A 27,562-nucleotide genomic window follows, 5' to 3' on the forward strand; every position below is an offset into this window, starting at 1 on the left:
CCCTATGAATTTGACTTCTCTAGGTAACTCATAAAAGTGGAATCATCTAGTGTTTGTCTTTTTCTGGCAGGGTTATTTCACTTAGGATAATGTCTTCAAGGTTCATCCACCTTGTAGCATGTGTTAGAATTTCCTTCCTTTAAGGCTGAGTAATATTCCATTGAATGTATATACCACATTTTGTTTATCCAGTTTCATCTGCCACTGGACATTTGGGTTGCTTCCACCTTTTAACTATTATGAATAATGCTGCAGTGAACATGGGTATACAGGTATCTCTTTGAGACCCTACTTTCAGTTCTTTTGTATATATACCCAGAAGTGGTATGGCTGGATTGTATATAAATTCTGTTTTTAACTTTTGGGGGAATTTTTGTCTCTTTTAAGGTTATTTTTGACAGTTTATTCTTTGTTAGGAAATATATTTTTCAATTTTTATCTGCAAGGAATTACATACCTATGTATTCTATTTATAGTATAGAAATATGTAGATGAAATATATTTATTTACAGTATTTCTATATTCTCTTCTAATTATTTTCTTCAGTATCCACATTTATAACTCTTCCTCATCGCTTATATTTCTAATTTTCCCTCATTCATGTTTACTAGGGTATATCTATTCTACCGGTCTTTAAAACCTGGCCTTTTATTTTTTCTTAACATTACTATACAAAAGTTTAATAATGAAAACTTGGCCTTTTGACTTTATATTTTCTAGCATTTAAAAATTTTCTACTTCATTAATTTTAGCTTTCATTTTATTTATATTTTTATTTCTTGGGGTAATGGTTTAATTTATCTATTTACAGTTGTTATAAAATTGTAGAGTTATCTGTAAGGCTTTGAATTTTACTTTTTTAGCAGCAGTTATGGTTTTCAGATGAAGTGTTCTCAATTTTATTAATTTCCAGTCTCTAATTTTCTTACTTAATGATACAATATTTGACTTAAAGGAATGTTTTATAGTTCCCAAAGTGTTGGGGTTTTTTGGGTGATTTAAAACAAAAACTTTAATTGTGGTTAGAAAATGGTGGTACGTAATTTTTTAAAAAATTGTTTCACAGTTGTCAGAGTAGAATGTTTATTATTTTAGTAGGGCACAGAATTTAATGTAAATCTTTGAAACCACTCTTAGAACTACCATATAGGTGGCTTGAGATAATCCCTTTGTGGGAAATGCTTGGTTTATCTGGCTGGGCTCCCTCAGGTAGCTAAAAGACTTTGATAGTGTGGCAGGACTCCTCCCAGGCTTGGGTAATCATGCTTAACTCTTTATTATAAAACAAGCAAGAAAACAAACAATGAACAAGTAGAACCCTAAACAGATCAGATCAGGCTTTCATTTATACCATCCTAGACTGCAGACTATATATGAAAAGTAGTTCTCTTTTTCAGTTTCTAAATTTTATTATTACTTTTAATTGTATTATTATTCTTTTATTGTATTAGGGTAGATACTATAACAGCTCAACACAACAGAGCTTTATTATACTTAATGAAATAGTACTGAGCAGCTGAACTGAATAGCTCTGCAGGACAGTCCTCCTGTTTGTGGTTTTGTGGATCCTTGGCCAGCAAAGACTCTGCCATTTTCAATACATGGCATCTGTGGGAGTTGTTTCCATTCTGCCAGTTAGAAGGGAAAAAGATGGCATGGAAAAGCATGCTGAGGATTTTTATGGGCCAGGCATCACTTTCATTCACATTCCATTGGTTGAACTCAGTCATATAGCCACATTTAACTGCAAGAGAGAAAAACGGCTCTATCTCCAGGAAGAAGAGCTGAACATGGGAACCAAGGAATAGAGGAACTAGGGGAGAGCTAGGGAGTCAAGGATGGCTTAGACTGATGTCTCCCTAGAATTCCCAGTAATTTATTTATGGATAAAAAGTTAATATATCAAGAGTACCTGTTTACAGGTACTGTAAGAATTGAGGTAGAGCTTGGATAGTTAAGAAAGTTTTATGGAAGAGGTGTGGAACTTTAGTTGAGCTTGAAATAAGAATGGAGTTTAGAAAAGAGAAAGAGAGTGAACATTGTTCAAGCCAGGGTAATCAACAAAATGGATGTAAAAATGTTGAATGTATATTCAGAAAAATTAGCTAGAGTGTGGAAGGTTCATGTAGGCAGTTACAAGAAATGAAGATGAAGAAGCAGATGTGATTAATCTGGAAGACACTGTGATCCAGTTTGAGTTTAAACTTTATTCTTTAGACAATTAGGAAAAGTCTAGAGATTAGTGTTAGAGGTAAGATATGTAAAGTAGTGTTTTTGGCTGATGAAAGTCAAAAATGGGAGCTGGTTCGGAGGAAATATGAGTTTAGCCTTTAAAATTGTATTTACTTATTTATATTGTGGTAAAGTAGCATAAAATTTACCCTTTTAACCATTAAGTGTACAGTTCAGTGGTGTTGAGTACATTCACAGTGTTTTTTGTTGTTTTTGAATTATAAGTGATCTTTACATATTGCTACTTTATTAGATAAGTCTGAAATCTAAAAAACATCGTATATCATCTTACTGCTGTATTTGAATTTTGTAGAAGTTGTTTCTGGACAGTCTACGAAAAGCACTCGCTGGCCATGGAGGAAGCAGGCAGCTGACTGAAAGTGCTGCCATCGCCTGTGTCAAACTGTGTAAAGCGAGTACTTACATCAATTGGGAAGATAATTCTGTTATTTTCCTACTAGTTCAGTCCATGGTGGTTGATCTTAAGGTAACATGCTCATTATTTCTCTTCTACAAACTTTAAAAAAATTAAATGAAAAATAGACTTCTACTATAAATATTATACTAGATCATTATCGAAGATCATTGCTAACACTTAAGTTCGAGTACTCTTCAGTAGTAATAGGACTTGCTCTTGATACTGTTCCTCAGGCTAAATAAAGTGGCTTAGAATGTGAAGAAAACACAGAATCAACCTGTTTTCTTAAACTAACATAAATATTCAGAGTTGGGTTTAAAATAATTTAGAAATTTGGGCCTGAAAGGAACCGTATGTGGTATAGTTAAGAATTTTATCAGACTGATGAAGCACAATATTAGTGTTTTATGTTTCTTCTGGCAATTAAATGTTAGTGCCATTTATGTGGATGATGTGTTATTATTAAATGCTAGTAGAAAAAACACTACCTGACTGTTTAAAGGCTTTTGTTTTCTTTTGGGATTTTCATAGAACCTGCTTTTTAATCCAAGTAAACCATTCTCAAGAGGCAGTCAGCCTGCAGATGTGGATCTCATGATTGACTGCCTTGTTTCTTGCTTTCGTATAAGCCCTCACAACAACCAACACTTCAAGGTGAGAGCATTGGTTTTGATCCAGTTATGTTTATGGATGCTGTTGATCCTTTATAAATGTGAAAAGACTAGAAAGGTGAATAGGTTACACTTTTATTAATATTTCTCATTATTATATGTTAAATTTTTAAGGTCTTGAAATGAACTTTATTCTGTTTTTTAAAAACTTTCTTTTTGTTGTTCCTTTTGTCCTCATTTATGTTCCTGTGTATTTTTCTCATAGACATAATCTGCTATTTTTTCCTTTACTCTGTAGATCTGTCTGGCTCAGAATTCCCCTTCTACATTTCACTATGTGCTGGTAAATTCACTCCATCGAATCATCACCAATGTAAGTTCAAAAGGTATTGCTAAATTACTTAAAACTTCTTTCTTTTTTTTTTCTTTACTCCTTTTTAATTTCTTTTTAAGAAAGATGTTTTTGGTTTACAAAAGTTTTTGGATTTAGATGTATGATATAGGAAGATTTCTCACATGTCATTACACCCAATAATGATAACACACTTATATTTTCCATATTTAATCTTCACCTGAGGGCCCTTATTGAGGAAGGTTGATAATAGGATCCTTTGGAAAGATTAAACGTAAAACATTGTGTTAGGCTCAAAAGCCCTTGAGAACAGTGTCATTGAAAATATTTAGTATTTTCATCCCCAAACTCTTCACATATTATTTTAATACTCAGCCCTTTCCCAGTATTTGATACATTCTGACTTGTTACCTTACTATTTAAAAGTAGCAGTATTTATGTTCTAGCTCATATGTACATTAAAAAAATGGTGAGACCACATGTGAGTGTACTTTACTCTTCCTTCAACAAATGAAATACTAACACTTAAATAGAAGTGTTTACATGATATAAAAGCATACCAGACTAAATAAGCAAACTGATTAAAAGCTACTTGTGAAACCATCAACTCTGATGTGAGTACATTAAGCAGAGTGAAACCTTACCAGTTTGGATCATGGATTTAAAAAATCCTGTTCCTCTGATCATATTTTGAAGGTTCTCAAGTGTTATTTACTGTAGCTCCATCTTATCTGTTTTTAGATACTCACACATATGTGTTAAGTTGTTCAGCTTTTTCCTGTTTTCCTTTCTTAAGAAGGGCTTAAATCATTGATAACTTAGGTATATTTATCCTCTTCATAATCAAATTTCATTTTAAGAGTGTGTCTCTAGTGAGTTAAAAATACCTTCCCACCTTCATTTGCCTTGAATGTGTTGAATTATATGAAATTTTGCCACATTTCCTTTTATCCATTTCTGCAGGGGAATAATAACTATTAATAAAGCTATTCAGTGACACATTTAGTTTTTCTCAGTGGGGTGTTAGTAGCCTTTTTGGTCAGGACAGTCTGTTATGTTAGGACTACCTCATACATTGCAGGACATTGAGCATTCCTGGTCCTCATTTCATTAAATACCATTTGTGCCACTTCCCTCCTCTCCTACCCCTACCCTTAGACATTATGAATAACTAAAAATGCCTGAGAGAATGATACCTCCTTTAGCTGAGTGTCAGTTACAGGCAGAAGTAACATTACTCTTTGTTCTAAAAGGGAAAGTTTAATGAATATGATTGCAGATAAAGTATGTTTGTATTAAAAACTTTAAAAATTTTTACTTAACATTTACTTTCAAGGCCAATTAAAAAAAAAGATTTTACCCTCTCAGGTTTATGTGTAATTCAGAAATAAAATATTATTACTTTTTTCTCCTTTGGCTTATAATACTGAAAACATTCCATTTATTGGAGTGGATAGATTTACATAAATGCTTAAACTTGTGTTTAATAAACACAAATATATACTTTTTTTTGATACTTTGTGGCTAGTTACTTTAATTGTGAAATATTTTTGTCTACAATTGAATATATAGAGCACTTTCAAGCATGGACTTGGCACTGCTGTAAGTGGCTGAGCTGCTCTTTTGTGGGTTTGAAGCATGCCTGGAGTGTCACTTCATGCATGCCTCAGTGTATATGGTGAAGTGATTGTGCATCCTCCTACACTCTAATGAGTACTGCATGTGTGAAGGTGGAGTGTGTCTGTATCAGAGGCCACGTCAGTATGAAATCTATTTTTATAAAGAAAAACCTATATTGACCAATTTTTAAAATATTAAGCATCAGAAGTTTTTTAATGAATAGCTTGGAAAGGAGCATAAGTTTGCGTCTATGAAGTATTTTTTAAAGTTGTGTCTTAGATAATGATACTTCATCATAATAAATTGTTTGATAAATTGCTTCTTGTTAGGGTTTTTCTTTCTTTTGGTTTGAGGCTAATAGATACTGAATCTAAAGTAATTTCTGACTGAAAAGGACTATTTATAAAGTAAATATGCAAATTTATGAAGTTGACTATTACAGAATTTCACTGAAGACAGTTGTGCTGAAAGTATTTTGTCTGGAAATCACATAAAATTTTTCTTAGATATTTGGACTCCTAATCTTAAATTCATTTGTAATAGATTTCCTTTTAAATGATTCTTGGTTCAATATACCTCATAGGTTCTCCTCTTCCGTGGTTCTTTAGCCAGTTCACAGATTTTTAAAAAAATCCCAGATTCTCAAATAAGATAAAAGTTTTACTGATGTGGTTTTGAGGGTTTATGTAGAAGTAGTAATGATGTTTGCAGTTTTGTTCTGCTTTTGTGAAACATACTCAGTTTGTAAGTACTGTGTTTAGATCTACAATAGTCCACTTCCACTGTTCTTCTTAAATCTGAAAGTCTAACTACTGTTTGAATTTGATTATAATTTAAGCTTTAATCAGTTTCTAAAATGGTACTCATATTACTGTACCTTTTCTTTTTATTATGGAGTGCCATAAGAGATGAATTATAGATATAAGATCTGTGTTATATGGAGTTAATCTTTATAGTCTTCCTGTAGGTTAAATTAGATATGTTGTAATAATTGGGAAATTAAAGTAGTAACATACACATATATGAACCAAATACCTTACCCATCAGTGGGACATGCTATATAGCTGGTGTAGGTCTTAGTATTGTTTTTGCCTTATTGCAGTTTATTGTAGTTTGCTTATGGTTAGTTCACATATTGAGAATGCGATGATCTCTTTCTATTGAGAGGTTTTGGTTGAAGAAATTACTTGGAATGCATGTGAACTTAATTTAAATAATCTTGAAGAATTATCAGAAGGGTTATTCATATTGTAAAAGTATTGCCATTTGTTTGGCAATAAACTTAGAATTTCCAAGGACAAAAAAGAATGTCTACTGTAATTGACTAGTTTTAGAAAGGACACATTTAAGAACACTAAAATTTTTACCAATTACATGATGTCTAATTTTTACTGCCTGCTTTATTTGAAAGTGTATCTTTAACTTTTACTTTAAAATGAATAATTGTATATAAATTTTACATACATTTTATGTAAATTTATAAAAATAGCAATTATGAAAATCACTAAATCTTAAGTTAAAATCAAGTTATTTAGTAGGGTGCACTTGGTACCATGATACAATTTCACCAGCTATCAAAATGGCATAATAATTTGGATGGAATATTACATGGGATGCATATGTCTTCAGTTAATCAGCTTCTCATAAGACATTATGGGGTCAGTAGAGTGAGGAGGACCATTCTCTCAATGCATTTTGTGATTATTCAGCCTTTGTTACTATAAGCTGATTAGCACAAGCTGTGTAAATGAATAGATACATGGAAATCAAGCTGTGTTGATTGCTCTGGGCAAGTCAGATGGCCAAATTGACCAAAGTTTAAGGAATCCATTATATAACCAAACTAATAAAACTTGATCATTTGTTAGGAATTAAAGTAAGAGTTGAGAGGAAAGCAGAAACAACCATACTATCCAAATAAAAGTATTTCTTCTTTCACAGCTTTATAGTCTCTTCCTAAGTGGAGTTCAGTATTCAGATTGTATTTTGTAAATTGGTTTTTTAATATACTAGCTAGTAAGTAGAGTTCACAGTCCAAAATTTGAGGTCTGGGTAATATAACCTGATGCTACTGAAAATATTCTGAGAGTTATGGCTAAAGAAATTAAATGTTGAGAATTTAATTAGTTTACTTTTAAATTAGAAGGAGCCTGGAAATAGTATGTAAAGCTATTAATCCCCTTTATCTACTACTTCATTTGTTTTTTCAGGTGTTAGTTTTAGCAGGAGTATTATAAATTGGAAGCCTCTATTTTATTCCTATTCCTTGCCTAGTCTCCATATGTAGTGAAAATTCATCCAGTTGTTTTTATATTAATCTGGTAGATAAACTTTATCATTTTAGTGATTTTCATAATTGTCATTTTTCATAATGTAGTAATTAATTCATTTTAAGTAAAAGATATGCTTTCAAATAAAATAGGTACTAAAAACTAGAATCAAATCTCAACAGGTTAAACTGAAACAAAAATATTTACTTAAAATAATTAACCTTTAAAAAATATTTAGCTTAGAAAAATATGTACATAAAATAATTAACCTTATCATTTTGTCTTTGTGGTACTCATTAGTCTTCTCATGTATTATGCCATCATTGCATATCAGTTTAAGATTATAGGTTTACTAATAGCTTTATCTCATTTACCGATTTCATGTTGTAATTGTTTCTGAAATGTGTAAAACATTAAACTTATTTAAAAAAGAAAAAGATTGGCTACAGAATTATTTTAAAACTCTGTTTTTCAGATTCACTAGCTTATCAGTGAGAAAAAAGTGTCTCATATGCTCATGCTCATGCAATGAGCGATTTGTCTCATGTTCATTATGATATTGTAAAGTAGATGTATGGTTTGTGGTTTGAATTAAAGTAATTACTTGAAGACTTTGGAAATCATGGTGTGTGTTTGCATGGTCTTAGAAATGTTTCTCACAAAATGATAAACCATAAAACTACAGTGATAACCAGTTCATGTAACTCATGCAAATTTGAACTTTTCCTTTCTTATGGTCCCTGTTTTTCTCCAGTCTGCACTGGATTGGTGGCCTAAGATTGATGCTGTATATTGTCACTCAGTTGAACTTCGGAATATGTTCGGTGAAACACTTCATAAAGCAGTCCAGGGTTGTGGAGCACACCCAGCGATACGAATGGCACCGGTAAGATTAATCATGAATTTTGAATTCCACCTTTTTGTGACTGCATTTTCAGTGTTTTTATCCCATTGTTGCTGTTTTATTTTAGAAAATCAAATGAGTCCTTACTTTTCAGTAAGTTATGTGATATGTTGTATACTGCAGTACTGTTGCAATACTGGTTAATGGTGTATATTTTTCAGTATTTCAGTGAGTTTAACTTCCTTCTCAGAGATATTTTCTAACAATGCTGTTAAAATCTTAATGTTACTTTTTCATTCTTTTTTTTTTTTTTTTTTTTTTTTTTTAGTTACCTTTTCATTTAACTTTTCCTTATGGATCAAAATATTTTGATTAGCTTCTTATCTCTTGGGGATGAGTAAGGGAAACTGACTCCTGGGTTAGAGTGAGTGTTCCTACTAATGCAGTTTTGCCCAGTGGATGCTGAATATTGCTCACAGGAAATCAGAAATAAAATTTAAAATTCATACTTAAAAATATTTTATATTTCGTTTAACATGCTTTGAGTGTTTAAAATGATAGGCACTTTGATATTAAAGTTTGTGTTTAAACTTAGTAAAAACAGACTGTTTTCATCACATATTCTGACAGATTAATACTCTTAATTTGGAATTTAAATACTCAAATGGAACCAATTTAAACAGACAGTTGTAGGATGGCAGAAGTAATTTCTTGGTATTTATGTATAGCAGGAGTATTATACATGGCAACTCTTGACATTGATTGGTGGTGCTGTCTTCTGCTTCTTATTTTCTGTTCTTATTGGCTGCTGTCGCTCACATGATCAGATGCCAACCAGTCACTGTTTTGCATGGCAGTGGGCTTCTGTGGCTGTAAGTATGACCATTGTAACTACCTCAGAAGAGTCTTTGGTTTCTTTGACTTTTCTGTGTATAGTTACCATTATAGTCACATCATGTCATTTCAAATGAAATTGCAGGATGTTTTTATCTATTGGTTTTATTAGTAAATTAGCCATTTCTCGCTTAATAAGATAATTTAAACAGCTTCCTTCCTAACATGCATCTCTTTTTCCGAGTTCTCTTAGTAAAGTATTTTGGTTTTATACAGTTCTAGTTCACTCTTATACAGTTGTCAGAAATTGTTTCTAAGGATTGTTTATCTTAGATGTTCAAATAGAGAAGTTTTCTACACCCTTTATTTTGAAATTGTTTTGCCTAAAAAATTATGGCCAAAAGAGCATTGCAATGATATTTAATTAAATAAAATACAAAGTTATTTATAGTATGCTTTTTGTATTGCCAAGTACTTAATTTTTTAAAGAAATGAATATTTCAATTCAAGTATAAATTAATTGGAAATAAATGTAAATTTATAGCTACATAAATGTTAATAACTAGACATTTTAAAAGTTTTAGAAAATGACTTGAAATAAACTTTAAAAATTATTTACTGACCTCTTTATTCAGTCCAGATATCTTCTGGGAAGTTAGAACTTTGACTTTTTAAGTTTTCTACCTCTTCCAGTGGCCTCCAATAATAGGAGTTTGTGGAAAGTTGATATTCACTTCCAATTTGACTTCAGTATCCAGTTTACCAGCTGCCTGTAATTTTCTGTGCATGAGGATTAAAAGAAAATGAAACTAAATTATTCTTTTGAACAAAATCAAAATTTTATTGATAGTCTGAAAATTTTCCCCACATTTAGAAGTTATTTTATTTTTTAGCCCTTGTTATTAGCTGATTCTAGGAGCTGCATCCTTATACATACTATTTATGATAATTATTTCATAAAAGCCATAACTGGACTTCTTCTTTTGGTCCAAGAACACCTGTGATAAGAATTTAATTTTTATTTCTAATTATTCTCTGAAAGTATCAGTAGACATTTGATTTTCAAAAATCATTTTTAAGCTGTTTATATCCATGTATTTATATATACATGAAATTTTTATGTATATATTTTATTTTACATAATGGCTAAAGGACAGCTTTCTGTCTGATACTCCTATCCAAGAAAATAATCAACAAATTTAACATGAAATAATTTTTTAGAATAAGAAAATGTTAGAATTTGGATGATCCTTAAGGCGAACCTCACCCCTCTTAAGCCTGGTGAGTGAACAGTCAGACAACAAATATAGGAAATATTGAACTCCCACTAGCTGCCAAGTACAGTGTTAATGCCAGGAAAGCATGATGAACTAAACAGACACAGAGATGCCCATCTTGTAACTTTTGTTTGAAAACTTCTAATGAAGAGTCTACCATCGTGACCATAAAGTCTGGAAATGGTCAGATATACATAAATGGTTTAGAGATGATCCTTTACGTCAGAATTTCTCAACCTTGGCACTGTTGACATTTTGGAATAGATAACTCTTTGTTGTAGGGGACTGCTGTGCATTGTGGAATGTTTAACAGCATCTCTAGCCTCTATACACTAGATGTCACTAACATCCCCTGCCCCAGAGATGGTCATGAAAACCAAAAATGTCTCGAGACATTTTCAGGTATCCCCTGAGAAATGAAATTGCCTCCAGTTGAGAACCACTTTATTACCTGGTATGGTCAGTGGGTTGTCCTTATTTGCATTGCCTCAGATAATTTATGGCTCTGATAAACCTGAGCTTTCAGCTTGCTGCAAAAGTAGCAATCAAGGAGTTCGGTGTGTAAAAGGTAAAATAATATCTGTGTTTCTAGGCTTTATAACTACCCTGTATTTTGGATATGGATAAATTTCTTTCTGGAGAGAGCCACCTATTTGAAAAATTTTCTCCAAACAAGATTGACTCATATCCCTATCACTCCCAGCCATCATGATCCTCTCTCTCTTTCTGGAGCTCTATAGGACACATATGATTCTTCCATAAGATATCACTGCAGATATTTGAATAAAGTTATACTGTATTCCTAAGGGTTCTTTTTATTTGTACATCATTTTAGCATTGGAAGGGATTTTATTATTTCAGCTTTCTTTAAAAGTGTGTGTTTGCACACTTTGTTTCCTCTGTCTTTCTGGCTGAGGAAACTGAGGCACAAGTAATTTTAAATAAATGACAAATCATCACATGGTTAGTAAATAGTCAACATTCAGTCCAGTGTCTTTCCAGTTCTTCAGATGTCTTCCCTTCCAGTGTGTTAGCTTGCTGAATACATGAGCCTTGTCTGGCTTATCCAGCGCTGAGTTCCTGGTCCCTAGAACAGTATCTGGAACACATCGTAGGCATCTACTACGTATTTGTTGAATTTCTTACTTGACCTGCTTTCAAAACTCTCTTCCATCTGGTACGCTTCTCTTCTGGAAAGAATCTTGATTTCTTTTTTTCAATGAAAATGACACTAAGAGCTGAGTTTAGTGTTCCAGATGTGGCATAGTAATTGATGCAAGCTCTTATCCTGCTGTGTCTGCATATGATATTTCTGCTAATACAGTCTAACAGTATCTTAGATTAAGCTTTTAGTCATTTAGACTCTTTAGCCTTTTTTCATATGAACATTGAGCCATAGTGTCTCCATTTTGTACTTTTGTAGTATTTTTTAACGTTTGAGATATTTATCTCAGCACTGATCATTTACTATTGTAAAAAGTAAAATAGCCTGTTAATAATATGTGTAAATTCTGCACGTTTTCCTTCTTAAAGAAGGTCCTGGCTCTGCACATGCTTCTCACATGTAATTCAGTCATGGTCATGGCCTGTAACTTAATTTAAGAAATGGTTTAGATCCTCCACAGACACCTGGATACTCTGATTTATGAATTTTTCCCTGGGCATGACTGCCTCTTTTCTTTGGCCAATGCACATATCCCTGTTTGAATTCCTACTGACATTTTCAGTGTGGAAGATCAGTTAATAATTAACGAATGGGTTATTTTTCTTACATTTCTAGCTAAAAAGTATATTTCTTCTTTAGCATGTTATTTCTAACTTTATGTAACCCACTACTGGTCACTAATTAAAAGGTATTTGAATTGAAACATTTATTTACATTTTTCAGGTCTTTCTCCCTAGTTTTATTGAGATGTAATTAACCCACAGCACTGTATAAATTTAGTACAGCATAGTAACTTACATATGTTGTGAAATGATTACCACAGTAAGTTTAGTTCACATTCATCATCACATATACATACAAAAAAAAAGGTTTTTTCCTTATAATGAGAACTCAGGATCTACTTTCTTAACAACTTTCTATACAGAAATGTTAATTATAGTCATCATATTGTACATCCCCAGTATTTATTTAACTGAAAATTTATGCCTTTTGACCACTTTCATTCAAATCTCCCAACCTTCACTCCCTGCCTTTGCTAACCACAAATTGGATCTCTTTTTCTGTGAGTTTTTCTGTTTTTTTTTTTTTAATTCCACAAATAAGCGAGACCATATAGTATTTGTCTTTCTCTGACTTATTTCACCTAGCATAATGCCTTCAAAGTCCACCTATGTTGTCCCAAATGGCGGGATTTCCTTTTTTTCAATGGTTAAATAATATTCCTCTGTGTGTGTGTGCGCGCGCACGTGTATACCCCACAATTTCACAACCCGCTTAAGTGGTTTCCATGCCGTGGCTATTGTAAATAATGCTTCAGTGACCGTAGGGGTGCAGATACATCTTTGACACAGTGTTTTCATTTTCTTCGGATAAATACCCCAAGGTGGAATTGCTGGATCATATGGTAATTCTATCTTTAATTTTTTGAGGAACGTCCATACTGTTTTCCATAGTGGCTGCACCAATTAAATCCCACCAGTAGTGCACAGGAGTTCCCTTGTCTTTACATCCTCACCAGCATTTATCTTGTCTTTTTGACGATAGCCATTCTGACAGGTGTGAGGTGATATCTCATTGTGGTTTTGATTTTCATTTCCCTGATGATTAGTGATGTGAACACTTTTTCATGTACCTGTTGGCCATTTGTATATGTTCTTTGGAAAAATGTTTATTCATGTCCTTTGCCCCTTTTTAAATTGGACTTTGGTTCTTGCTATTGAGATGTATGAATTCTTTATGTATCTTGGCTATTAACCTCTTTTCAATTTATGTTTTGTGAATTTTTTTTCCCATTCCCTAGGTTGTCTTTTCATTTTGTCAGTCATTTCTTTTGCTGTGCAGAAGCTTTTTAGTTTAAAAAACATCCCGCTTGTTATTTTGTTATTTGTGATTTAGGTGTCATATACAAAAAAATCATTGCTGAGACCCATGTCAAGGAACTTTTTCACTGTTTTCTTCTGGAAGCTTTGTGGTTTTCAGTCTTAACGTTTAAGTCTTTAATCCATTTCAAGTTAATTATTGTGAGTGGTGTAGGATTTCTCAAGTCTTACATTTTATATTAGGCAGCCATGCTGGAACAAAATTTACATGCTGATACCTGAGATTAAGATATGACATAGTTAAGCTGTTATTTACTTTTTGGAAATGATTAATAAATAGATAATTTTTGTATCTGCTAATTATTCTCTGATCTATGCTTCTATGTAAAGGCTGCATCAGGGAAGAACAGTCAAATTTAGTTACATGTTAGTAAATAAATTTGTTTAATGAATGTTTTACCTTGGTCTAAGATATTAACCTCAACTTAGAATAGAAAAAAAAAGTTTAATGGGAGCATACAGTAAAAACAGCATTTATTAAATACATTTGATAAGATATTTGTTGTGAAATTTTAAATATAAAAACGAACAGTAAGTTTCGCTATATTTTTTTTCCTGTAGTGACTTTCTTGTAGTACATTAGATAGCTGTTCTTCCCTGCTGAGGACGCAAACCTTCATGTTCTTGGGCATAATAACAAATGCATTTCTCAAACTTATACACTGAGAATAATTGCCACGTGTTCTAGATAGACATCTCTACCTTTTATCTTTGAAAGACAGCCTGTTTACTTGGACATTTTTATTATGAATGCATAGCTGCTGGATATTCTCCTATCTGTTATTTGCGTATATGTGCATATGAAGGCATACATGTCAAACCCAGATATTTTTGTTTCCTTTGAAGGTAAAAGGGGTAGTGTTTTCTAAGAATAGAGAGAAAGGTGGTATTGGATCCAGAATATAATTGTTGGATTTTTGGTTGAATGTCATCCATAATTATAGTGTCAACATGACATATACCATAGTATCTCTGTAACTGAAACACATTTTCCATGATTGAAATTTTCTCACAGACTTCTTTCTCTGTTTTATTAGTGTTCTTCAGGCATAATACTTGCATTCTATAACTTAAAAGAGATGGAATGCCATTAAAGGAAAAAGAAAAACTTAAAATTAAACTGTTAAATACAGAGATTGCCTATATAGCATAATTCATCTATTCTAAGAACTTATTTTTAGTTTTTAACTTTTCTGAAATTGGGGGTGCATCTTATTTGTATGTTGTCTTATAGTTGACAGTGAGTTTACATTCCTTGTGGTACATAAAGTAATGATGCATCTTACAATTGATAATGTCACTGATTCTATGAAATATTGAGTGTATATGTATGTGGGATGTTGTGTTAAATGAGTTGCTCACTGTATGTATTTGTGAGAGCTATAGACTAAATATTTTATCCTTAATGTTTTCACATTTGGAATGCTGTTTTTAACATAGTAGTTAGCCTTATAGTAAAGCTTTTAGTAGATTTTCAGTTAAACTTTATTAGATTATATAAGAATAATTTAACTGTTGAAAAATAATTTTTATTTGCTTTTTGAGCTTAATTATTTTAATCTTATACTTCCTATTGAATGTTTCTGCTAGTACCACACATTTGGTGATATAAAATATGTCCCTTTATTTTTTCAGTTTTTTTTTAAGTAAGATTTTTTTTTACTCATTTACAATAAAGTAATGAAGTTATCAAAGGCATATATTACTGTGAAAAGAACATACACTCCATTTTGCTGATGCAAAATTTTTTTAATAATAGATTTGTTTTTAAAAGTTTAATAGCTATTATCCTGATTCTCTGATTCTTACAAGGAGATGTCATATTTTTGTTTTTGTTTTTGTTTTTTAGAGTCTTACATTTAAAGAAAAAGTGACAAGCCTTAAATTTAAAGAAAAACCTACAGACCTAGAGACAAGAAGCTATAAGTATCTTCTCTTGTCCATGGTGAAACTAATTCATGCAGATCCGAAGCTCTTGCTTTGTGTAAGTATTTTTTTATGAAATGGCTTGAAATTACTACACTAACTTAGTTCGGTTTAACTGAAATTTAAAGATCTTGGAGGTGATTGTTAGCTCAAGAACACATACTGATCCTTTCTGATGATATGTGGAACCCAAGGCATCCCTAAAAAAATGAACTTATGGGTAATACTAATATAATTAGATCAGCTTTCTTAACCTTTTGTCTTAATTTTACTTATCATTAAACTAACATACTTTGGTGAAGTCTTCTGTCCATTCCCTGCTACCAGATTATATATTCAGGTGTAATCCGGGGTTGGGGGTGGAGATAATGAAGCAACCATAAATCGAGTGTTTCCTATATCTACACAGCTGGTTTTTTAAATCTCCAGTTGCTAAAAAAACAAAACAAAACAAAACTCCAACTGCTATTTCAACCAGTTTATTTTCAGCAGCTTTCTGTCCCTCTTTCCTCCTGTCATCAACCTTTTATCGCTGACTTTGCCTCCATACACTGTATGTTGGAAGGAGAAGAAGATAAAAATGGGTATGGTTAGCACTCAGTTATTGTGGTAACTCTGCTGTTACAGCCTGAGGTGGTATTAGATTCCTGAGAGCATCACTGTAGTACACAAGATAATTAGGAACTAACAAATGTGGGTGATAATTATATGAAATGATTAAAGACACGAGCTGTGGAGACAGATTAGCTGTGTGATTTGGGTGACTTAATCGCTCTAGCTTTATTTTTCTTATCTGAAATATTGTGATGATAGTAAATAGTTCCTGAGAGAGATTGTAAAGCAGGCTGAGATGTTACAAGTCATGCTTTTAGGAACGGTGCATAATAAATGCATAAAAAGCACTAAGTAAATGTTAGTTATTATTACTATTAATGAAATACAGTTAATGCCCCAAACATGAGATATATATTGTGAAATTCATAGGATAACATATTTAACATCTGTGGATTTTCTCCAGTCCTTGGGGAGCAGCATCCAGAGAGATTTCCTGTTGTTTAGCAACAGGCTTTTAAGTGCTAAGGGTACTTTTAATTTTGATGGTATGTTTTTCAAATTGCTGTACTGTAAGAGTTCATAACTAGATGTCTGCAGTTTCAAGACTTTTATGAACCCCCTGAATTTAAAAACATGTAAATATGTGTGTATTTTTTTCTGGGGAGAGAGAAGAGAGACAATTCCCTAAAGGGTTAGTGACTTCCCAAAAGAAGACCTGTGTTGTTTTGAACTCGTTGAAAAGCCCATCCAACTTTGGGAGTCTAATAGAGTGAATTGTTAAAATTTTGGTGTGGAAAAATTCCTAAAATCTATCAGTAGGACTCCATGAAAGGAATGAAATACCTTTTTTCTCATTTTTTTGGTTATGTAGCTCAAGTTACTTCTGTTAATTCATCATGCATGTCATGTATTAGCACCACTGTTTGCATGTCTGTGGTTCAGGAACAAATGCATCAAAGAGATCAGTGCCTTCTGTGTTAAATATTTTATTGCCAAGGACCAAGAATTTAATCAAAGGCATGTTATTTTCCGAATTTGAAATTTAGCAAGCAGAAAAAGATCATTTAAAATTAAAATTATTTTCTTTGCTGCCATCTAGTGGTTAAACAGCTTTTCTCAGAGTAACTGAAGGTGAGTTAAAATAGTGAAAGATTCATTGTAAACACTTGATTATTTTGTATTTTAGCTAAAAAAAAACTGTATCTTAGTAAATAGGAGAAACATAGGGATAACTATTAAATTATCTAAGTCATGGTATTTTAAAGTAATGTGATTTTATTATCTTCCATATTTATCCTAATCCACATTACTCTCGATTTTTCAAGACTTCTGATTGCTTAGCTTACATCATCTCCTACCTCACTTTAATCATTTCTCTGCACTAAAGTTATGATGATCTCTTCAAAAAGTGAATCTTATGCTTCCTGCCCAGTTTAAAACCTTTTAGTTGAAATTGCTCTTGGGATAAAGACCAAACTCCAAATAGATGATGAGGTCATGCAAAATTTGATGCCCACCTACTGCTTCTGCACCATCTAGCATTATGTTTGTCTTCTTTACTCTAGTCTTGATGACTCTCTTTCGCTCTCTGTTACCACATTCATTCATACCTGTCCATGCACTTGCAGTTCCCTCTGCCTGGAGTGTGCTTCCCTCTCCTCTTCACAAAGTAATCCCTGTGAATTCTGAGCTGTTATCACTGCCCTAAAGAAGCCTTCCTGACTATAACACATTTCCCTGCTACAGTTGCTCATAGTAGCATATAACTTTATAGTTCTTATCTCATTTGAAATTTAAACTTGTTGATCTGATTATTTTATTGCTGTTTGTCTTTCCTGCCAGATTACAAGCTCCAAGAGGGTAGGAAACACATCGTTTTTATTTCCTGTGTCTTTGGTGTTTGATAAATGTTATTGGGTTATTAATGAATGAATGTAAATGTCAGAAAATAGGCTAACAGTTTTGGATTATAGATATACTGGGGTAAGAGCTTACCTTAATCATTGTAATGGGAAAGAGTCTGTAGCCAACAAAATAATATACAGGCGCTAGTTGCATTGGCCTCACTTAAATGAACCATATATGCTTGAAGTGTAAATAGATTCTTCCAAGACACAGGCTTTTTAGTCTCTTTAAGTAGTGGGCATTCACATTTATAGATACTGTTTTGCTTTGGATACAATGTATTTCCACAATGAAAAAGGCTGAAGTGTGGGTATCCGGAGACCTGTATTTGGGTAGATCCTTTGTGCTAGACAAGAGGGCTTCATGGATAATTGGGTAGTCCTCATCAAGCATGCATGTTCTTTGCCTTTTATCACAATAATTTTAAGATCTAAAACTGTAAGTTCCAAATCAGAAGTATCTTATTTAGCCCTGTAGTGTTGCTGAAAAAAAATTATATACTGCTATTGATTGATGAAATTGATGTAATTTCTTAATTGGAAAGCTAATACCTAGTTTTTGTTTTCTTTTAATTAGAATTTCTTTGGATATTATTCACATTAACGAACAAGTATAGAAGTAGATTTAGAGAATTCTTAACAAAAGTAGTTTTGATTTTTTAAAAAAAATTTCCACAATTATTTTTATTGAGATGTAATTTACATACTATAAAATGTACCATTTTAGTATACAGTTCACTGGTTTTTGTTATATTTTTTGATGTGCAGTCATCACCACTATCTGGTTCTAGAACATTTTCATCACCTCAAAAATAAACCTAAAACCCATTAGTAATCAGTCTCCATTCCCTCCACCTTTCAGTCCCTGCCCAATGATTTTTTTAAATTGAAATTTGCTTCTTTTTTTGCAGAATCCAAGAAAACAGGGGCCTGAAACCCAAGGCAGTACTGCAGAATTAATTACAGGGCTTGTGCAACTAGTCCCTCAGTCACATATGCCAGAGATTGCTCAGGAAGCAATGGAGGTAAGGGGAAAATGAATTCTAGGCTCTGGAAGGTAAGGTTGTAACTGTGAACATTCTTTTCTTTTTAAATTGTTTTTTCTATCCATTCCTTTAAAAAATTTTCTTTAATTTTTGTTTTATTAAAATTTTTTTAGTTTAATTTTTAAGAATTACTTTCCATTTACATTTATTATAAAATATTGTCTGTATTCCCCATGTTGTATAGTAGAGCCTATCTTACACCCAGTAGTTTGTGCCTCCCATTCTTCCACCCCTGTGTTGCTTCCCGCCCCCATTGGTAACCATTAGTTTGTTCTCTATTTCATGAGTCTGTTTCTTTCTGTTATCATCACTAGTTTGTTATATTTTTTAAATTCCACATGTAATTGATATCATACATATTTGTCTTTTTCTGTGTAACTTATTTCACTTAGCATAATGGCCTCTAGGTCCATCCATGTTACTACAAATGGCAAAATTTTTATTCTTTTTATGGCTGTATAGTATTCCATCATGTGTATGTATGTGTATATATATGCATACATATATATGTACACATCACATCTTCTTTTTCTGTTCATCTGTTGATGGACACTTAAAGGTTTTTCAGATCTTGGCAATTGTAAATAATGCTGCTGTGAACATTGGGGTGTATGTATCTTTTCAGATTAGTGTTTTCATTTTTTTGGATATATACCCAGGAATGGAATTGCTGGGTCATATGGTAGTTCTGTTTTTAGTTTTTGCAAAACCTCCGTACTGTTTTCCATAGTGGCTGTGCCAATTTACATTCCCACCAACAGTGTACAAGGGTTCCCTTTTCTCCATATCCTTGCCAGCATTTGTTATTTGTGTTCTTTTTGATGATAGCTATTCTGACAGGTGTGAGGTGATATCTCATTATGGCTTTGATTTACATTTCCCTGATGATTAGCGATGGTGAGCATCTTTTCTTGTGCCTGTTGACCACTTGTAGTTCTTCTTTGGAAAAATATCTATTCAGTTCTGCCCATTTTTCAATCAAATTGTTTGTTTTTTTGATGTTGAGTTGTAGAGCTGTTTATATATTTTGAACATTAGTCCCTTATTGGTCATACCATTTGCAAACATTTTCTCTTGTTTAGTAGGTTGTCTTTTCATTTTGTTGATGGTTTCCTTTGCTGTGCAAAAGCTTTTTTAAGTTTAATTAGGTCACATATGTTTATTTTTGCTTTCATTTCATTTGCCTTAGAAGGCAGAGCTAAAAAAATATTGCTACCATTTATGTTAAAGAGTGTTCTGCTTATGTTTTCCCCTAGGAGTTTTATGGTTTCTGGTCTTACATTTAGGTCTTTAATCCATTTTGAGTTTATTTTTGTATATGGTGTTGGAGAATGTTCTAATTTCATTCTTTTACGTATAGCTGTCCAGTTTTCCCAGCACCAGTTGTTGAAGAGACTGTCTTTTCTCCATTATATATTCTTGTCTCCTTTGTCATAGTTTAATTGACCATAAGTGTATGTGTTTATTTCTGAGCTCTGTATCCTGTTCCACTGATCTATGTATCTCTTTTAGTGCCAATACCATACTGTTTTGATTACTATAGCTTTGTAATATAGCCTGAAGCGAGGAAGTATGATTCCTCGAGCTCCATTCTTCTTTTTCAAGATTGTTTCGACTATTCAGGGTCTTTTGTGTTTCCATACAAGTTTTTGTTCTAGTTCTGTGAAAAATGTCATTGGTATTTTAATACGGATTGCATAAAATGTGTAAATTGCCTTGGGTAGTATAGTCATTTTAATAATATTGATTCTTCCAATTCAATAACATAGTCTGTCTTTCCGTCTGCTTGTGCCATCTTCAATTTCTTTCATCAGTGTCTTACAGTTTTTGGATTACAGGTATTTTGCCTGCTTAGGTAGATTTACTCCTAGGTATTTTATTCTTGTTTAAGCAATGGTAAATGGAATTTTTTCCTTAATTTCTTTTTTCTGATCCTTTGTTGTTAGTGTATGGAAATGCAACAGATTTCTGTAGATTAATTTTGTATCCTGCAACTTTATCAGATTAATTGATGAGCTCTAGAAAGTAGTTTTTTTGGTAGAATCTTTAGGATTTTCTATGTAAAGTATCATGTCATCTGCAGACAGTGACAGTTTTACTTCCTCCTTTCCAATTTGGATTCCTTTTATTTCTTTTTCTTTTCTGATTGCTGTGATGAGAACTTCTAAACTCTGCTTAATGGAAGTGGCAAGAGTGGGCATCCTTGTCTTGTTCCTAATCTGAGAGAAAATGCTTTCAGCTCCTCATTGTTGAGTGTGATGTTAACTGTGGGTTTGTCATATATGGCCTTTATTACGTTGGGGTGTTTTCCCTCCATGCCTGCTTTCTGGAGAGTTTTTAATCATACATGGATGTTGATATTGTCAAAAACTTTCTCTGCATTTACGGAGATCATCATATGGTTTTTATTGTTTAGTTTGTTAAAATGATGTACTACGTTGATATGCGGATATTGAAAAATCCTTGCATCCCTGGGATAAATCCTACTTGATCATAGTGTATGTTTGATCCTTTTAATGTATTGTTGAATTCAGTTTGCCCATATTTTGGGGGGAATTTTTGCATTTATGTTCATCAATGGTATTAGTCTGTAATTTGTGCGTGTATGTGATCTCTTTTTTGATTTGTCTGGTTTTGGTATCAGGGTGATAGTAGCCTCATAGAATGAGTTTGTAAGCATTCCTTCCTCTCCAGTTTTTTAGACTAGTTTGAGAAGGATAATTGTTAACCCTTCTCAAAATATTTGGTGTATTAATCTTCTCTAAATGGTGGAATTCACCTGTGAAGCCATCTGGTCCTGGATTTTTGTTTGTTGAGAATTTTTTTTACTATTGATTCAATTTCATTACTGGTTATGATCTGTTCATATTTCCTATTTCTCCTTGATTCAGTCTTGGAGATTATACATTTCTAGGAATTTGTCCAATTTTTTCTGAGTTGTTTATTTTATTGGATATAATTGTTTATAGTAACGTCTATGATCCTTTGTATTTCTGTGGTGTCAGTAGGAACATTTTCTTTTTCTTTTTCTTTTTCTGATTTTATATTTTAGGCCCTCTCCCTTTTTTTCCCAGCAAAAGGTTTATCAGTTTTGTTTATCTTTTCAGGGAACGAGGTTTTAGTTTCATTGATCTTTTCTGTTTTTTTTTTAGTCTCTATTTCATTTATTTCTGCTCTAATCTTTATGATTTCTTTCCTTCTATTAACTTTGTTTGCTCTTCTTTCTCTAGTTGCTTTAGGTGTGAGGTTAGGTTGTTTATTTGAGGGTGTTCTTGTTTCCTGAGGTAAGCTTGGATCGCTATAAACTTCCCTCTTAGAACTGCTTTTGCTGCGTCCCAGAGGTTTTGGATTGTCATGTTTTCATTTTCATTTGTTTCTAATTATTTTTTTCTTTCCTCTTTGATTTCTTCAGTGATCCACTGGTTGTTTAGTAGCATAGTGTTTAGCTTCCACCTGATTGTGGTTTTTGCAGGTTTTTTCTTGGAGTTGATTTCTAATCTCATAGCATTGTGGTCAGAAAAGATGCTTGATATGATTCCAGTTTTCTTAAATTTACTTGCTTTGTGGGACAGCAGGTAATCTATCCTGGAGAATGTTCCATGTGCACTTGAGAAGAGTGTGTATTCTGCTTCTTTTGAATGGAATGCTCTATAAATACCAGTTAAGTCCATCAGGCCTAATGTGTCATTTAAGGCCTGTATTTCCTTATTGATTTTCTGTCTGGATGATATGTCCATTGATGTAAGTGGGAAATTAAACTCTCCCACTACTATTATGTTACTGTTGATTTCTCCTTTTATGTCTGTTAACAGTTGCCTTATATATTGAGGTGCTCCTATGTTGGGTGCATGTATGTTTACAGTTGTTACATTTTTACAATTGTGATATTGGGTAATTCCCCTGGACACCCAGACCCCATGAGTTTAACACTGAAGGTGGTCTGCTTGCCCCAAACATGTTTTGAATTCAGCCTCTAGATCAGTGGTTTATAAGGACCTTTAAGGCTCGGTAAGCATAGTACTCTGTAGCAAGGATTGTCCACGCTATGGAAGAGAACCCCAATAGAGAGAACATCATGAAAGTCTGAAGGAATTACACTGTCAAAGATGCCATCATTGTGCTGTGGAACCATCAAGCCCAAACAATAAATTCTTACTGGAGAAAATTATGTCCATGTGTTCTGCATGACTTTATAGTATCAATGAAAGAGCCAGTCAAGGAAATCATGGAAGAGATTGTGGGTATGGCAAAAAAGGGGGTTGGGGGGAGGGTTTTGAAGATACAGATCTTGGAGCAATTCAAAAGCTAACAGACATCACACCAGAGGAGTTAACAGAGGATGACTTGGTAGATGTGAGTGCTTTCAAACCAGTGCCAGAGGATGAGGAAGAAGATGTAGTAGAAGCAGTGCAAGAAAACAAGTGGCTATTAGATGATCTGGCAGAATGGTTTCAATTATTCAAGACTGCTTTTGTCTTCTTTTATGACATGGACCCTTCTATGTATGGGCTCTGAAACTAAAACAGTTTCAGAAGGTGGAAGGACTGGTACCATAGAGAAACATTTTTAAAGAAATGAAAACAAAGTTTGGCGTAAATTGTGATGTATTTCCATAGAGTTACACCGAGTTTTTCCACCTCTCCTGCTTCCCCTTCCATCTCTTCCTACTCTGCCACCCCTGAGACAGCAAGATCGACACCTCTTCTGTCCCCCTCCTCCTCAGCCTACTCAACATGAAGAGATGAGGATTAAGACCTTTATAATAATCTAGTTCCACTTAATGAATAGTAAATCATCACGCCATACTGTTAATAAACTTTGTTGTGTGTATGTCTTCATGTAAAAATCTATTAATTGTACAGCAAGAACTGTATGAGTATGCCTCTCTGTCTCTCTCATGATTGGAGAAACTATATCAGCCTATCATCACAGATAAGTGGTTTTTAAAAATGTAACAATGCTTCCAATACTGTATTATGAATATGACTATAATACTGTATGCCATAAAATTTTTATAATTATTGATTCTTCAGTGTATAGGCTAAGCTACTGAAATGTAATCATGTCAGTTACACTAGGCTATCATAAAGCGATCATGTTATTGCTGCTTAATTATCAATGCATGAATTTTTATACTAGTAAATAAATATGAATTTTTCATATTCTCTTTTAACTTTTACCTCAGGTGTTAGTAATAACATCTACAGTGTTTTATGTCATAGAAGACAATATTGTAGATACTAACAGATGGATGATTCATCTTGTAAATAGGATGTAAACTTACAGTATTGATCAGTACAGTACTGTAAATGTATTTTCTTTATGATTTCTTAATAACATTTACTTTTTACTAGCTTACTTTATTGTAAGAATATAGTATGTAATACATATGACATACAAAATATGTGTTAATCAACTGTTTCAGTTATTGGTAAGGCTTCCAGGTAACAGTAGGCTATTAGTAGTTAAGTTTTTAGAGAGTAGAAAGTTATATGTGGATTTTCTACTGCATGAGGGGTCAGTGCCCCTAACATTGTTCAGGGGTCAACTGTACTTTGTTTTCATTCATATTCTGCTAGTAGGAATGTAAATTAGTACAGCCATTATTAAAAATTGTTTTGCAGTATCTGCAAAAGCTAAGCATATGACTTAGCCTCCACTGCTCAGTGTGTATCCAACAGAAATGCATATGTATATTTACCAAAAGAGACATACAGAAATATTAATAGTAGTATAACTTGTGATAACCCAGAAAGCTGCAAACAACTCAAATGTATCAACAGTAGAATAGGTAAGTGGTTTTGGATTTATGCATTCCATTGATTACAATGTAAAAAGAACAAGCTACTGCTGAGTGCAAAGCATGGATGAATCTCACAGACATATTGAGTGAAAACAGCAAAACACAAAAGAAAACATGCTGTATAATTCCCTTTACATAAAGTTCATAATGGGCAGAAGTATCTGTGGCTATAGAAGTCAGAAAGCAGCTACTTTTGTCAAGAGGTAATGACTAGAAGAGAATGTGAAAAAAGCTTCTGGGTGTTGATAATGTTGATCTGGGTAATGGTTATATGAGGCATATACATTTGTGAAAATTCATTGACTTATGTATTTAAGACTTGCTGCTTTGTTGTTTATTCTTCATTTTACCTAAAATGTTTCAACACTCATTGTTACACTCATTGCTTGTATTTGTGCTCTTGATCCTATAAAATAATAGATTCTTTGCATTCTTTTCGGAAGCCTATTTAACAGTATGTGGCAGGAGGTGTGCAAATGTCTATTATTTTTTGTCCAAAGAATTCCATTCCTATAATTTTTTTTAATCCTGTGAATCCAGTTCTAAAGGAAAAAGCTGCACACATATATACTTATTACTCTTATTTGTAATAGAACATTAAGAGAATTTAAAATATTCACTAGTAAGAGAATGGGTTAATATTCAGTAACAAGAGAGTGATATTTCAACTTGGTGAACTGTTAAACGTCCTTTGAACCATGCAGATCACACAGCAGTGTGAAAAAATATTTATGATATGTTACGTGAGTATACTGTGTTTACAACTTTGTTAAAACATATATGGAAAATTTAGAAATGGAAAGGAAAACAATCATATTCAGGCAGTAAAAAGATTAACATGTTTTCATATTTCAAAAAATGTTTTGTCAAACAAAAATATTAAATAGAGGATTCCCACTTAAAGTGTCAGTAAATTGTACTAAGTTTGTATACAGTAGTGGCAAAATTGTTCATTTGTGTTGTTTTTCCTTAATATGAGAGGTATAAACTATGTAATTTTTTGGAGATTCTCACAGTGAATTTCAGTTTTCACTAAGTATCTCTAAGTAATTACAGTGAAAATACTTGAAATGAGATAATAAAAATAGGCTCTTCGTATAACTTACAACTTTTGGAGTTATAAGGGTGTCCACGTTAGACATTTTCATATCTTTTCCTCATGTGAGACAGGTTATCATTGCAGCTATACTTGCAGTTTAAGCATGTGACTAAAAGAGAAGAAATCAGTTCTCATTATGTGTTCCAAACAGTGTTTCATTGGAGTTTTAATAAAAGACTTTAAAGAAGAGTAAAAAACCTACAAATATGCTGACCAAGGACATAGAGGACTATACAGAGCTCAACAGTGTGTGTCTTGGGGAAGGATTGTAGAACTGAAGTTAGGATAGGGCTAGTTTGAAGGAAGAGCCTAGTTTTATTCTTTATACTTTTGATTGCTTTAGTTTACATTTAATAGTAATGTTATTGTATGTTAGTTGTTTATTCTTGTTTGTGTTCTATAAGCCAAATTCCAGTTTCAATTCTGTGGTCAATTTAAATGTTTTAGGATGAATAATCCTCTATGAAATGCAAAGTCTGTTTTCATCCCCTTCTCTCATTTTTGAAAAATAATTTATCCTTTCTGTTCCAAAGGAATTTGTGGCAAACAAGATAACTTCTACTTTATGTTGTGGCCTAGACATAAAATATTGTTGTATGTATTAGTTTTAGAGAGCTCTCCTTACTTGGGAGTTAATTTTATTTCCTGTAGAGTTCTTTGATGCTTATTGAAATTATTTGGCTGGTCAATAGGCACATGAAAAAAATGCACAATATCGCTAATTAGAGAAATGCAAATCAAAACTACAATGAGATATCACCTCACACCAGTCAGAATGGCCATCATTCAAAAGTCCACAAATGATAAATGCTGGAAAGGGTGCGGAGAAAAGGGAACCCTTCTACACTGTTGGTGGGAATGTAGTTTGGTGCAATGGAAAACAAGATTCCTTAAAAAACTAAAAATAGACTTACCATATGATCCAGCAATCACACTCCTGGACATATATCAGAGGAAACCTTAATTCAAAAAGGTGCATGCACCCCACTATTCATAGCAGCACTATTTACAATAGCCAAGACATGAAAACAACCTAAATGTCCATTGACAGGTGACTGGATAAAGTAGTTGCAGTATATTTGTACAGTGGAATACTACTTAGCCATAACAAAGAATAAAATAATTCCATTTGCAGCAACATGGATGGACCTGGAGATCGTCATTCTAAGTGAAGTAAGCCAGAAAGAGAAAGAAAAATGCCATATAATATCACTCATATGTGGAATCTTAAAAAAAGACACAAATGGACTTATTTACAAAACAGACACAGCTGCATAGACATAGAAAATAAACTTACGGTTACCAGGTGGTGAAAGGGGGTGGGAAGGGATAAATTGGGAGTTCAAGATTTGCAGATACTAATTACTATATATAAAATGAATATACAAAAGGTTTCTTCTGTATAGCACAGGGAACTGTATTCAGTATCTTGTAGTAACCTATAATGAAAAAGCATATGAAAGTGAATATATGTATGTGTATGCTGTACACCAGAAATTAACACAGCGTTGTAAACTGACTATAAACTTCAATAAAAGAAATTATTTCATTTGTGTCTTAAAGCAGTTTTTACATATATATTGCTATTCTGAATTCATTAGTCATTTGACTTTATGCATACTTGCCATTTAAAGTAAGAACGATAGGAATAAAATGATTTCATTCTATATGTGTATATATATGTATATTTTATGTATATATAAAATTCCCTCGAGATGTAGGTTCT

At 32.8% G+C, this 27,562-nt stretch overlaps 1 protein-coding gene across 7 annotated transcripts in view; it reads left to right on the top strand.

Moving 5' to 3' along the window:
- The window catches only part of NF1 (neurofibromin 1), a 225,415-nt gene that overhangs the window by 68,804 nt on the left and 129,049 nt on the right, over window positions 1-27,562 (top strand). For 5 of the 7 annotated variants that reach the window (XR_004311794.1, XM_032457663.1, XM_032457668.1 and 2 more), the window contains exons 9-15: window positions 2,546-2,719; window positions 3,182-3,304; window positions 3,560-3,634; window positions 5,186-5,215; window positions 8,258-8,389; window positions 15,353-15,487; window positions 18,800-18,913. Coding sequence is in view for 6 of the 7 variants with exons in the window: in XM_032457663.1 (XP_032313554.1) it covers window positions 2,546-2,719; window positions 3,182-3,304; window positions 3,560-3,634; window positions 5,186-5,215; window positions 8,258-8,389; window positions 15,353-15,487; window positions 18,800-18,913 (783 nt within the window). In the remaining variant the exon portion in view is untranslated. The remainder of the gene's footprint in view (window positions 1-2,545; window positions 2,720-3,181; window positions 3,305-3,559; window positions 3,635-5,185; window positions 5,216-8,257; window positions 8,390-15,352; window positions 15,488-18,799; window positions 18,914-27,562) is intronic. The other 2 variants (XM_032457665.1, XM_032457667.1) reach the window with 1 other exon arrangement.

Source organism: Camelus ferus, chromosome 16 (genome assembly GCF_009834535.1).
Source record: "Camelus ferus isolate YT-003-E chromosome 16, BCGSAC_Cfer_1.0, whole genome shotgun sequence".
Lineage (NCBI taxonomy): Eukaryota > Metazoa > Chordata > Mammalia > Artiodactyla > Camelidae > Camelus > Camelus ferus.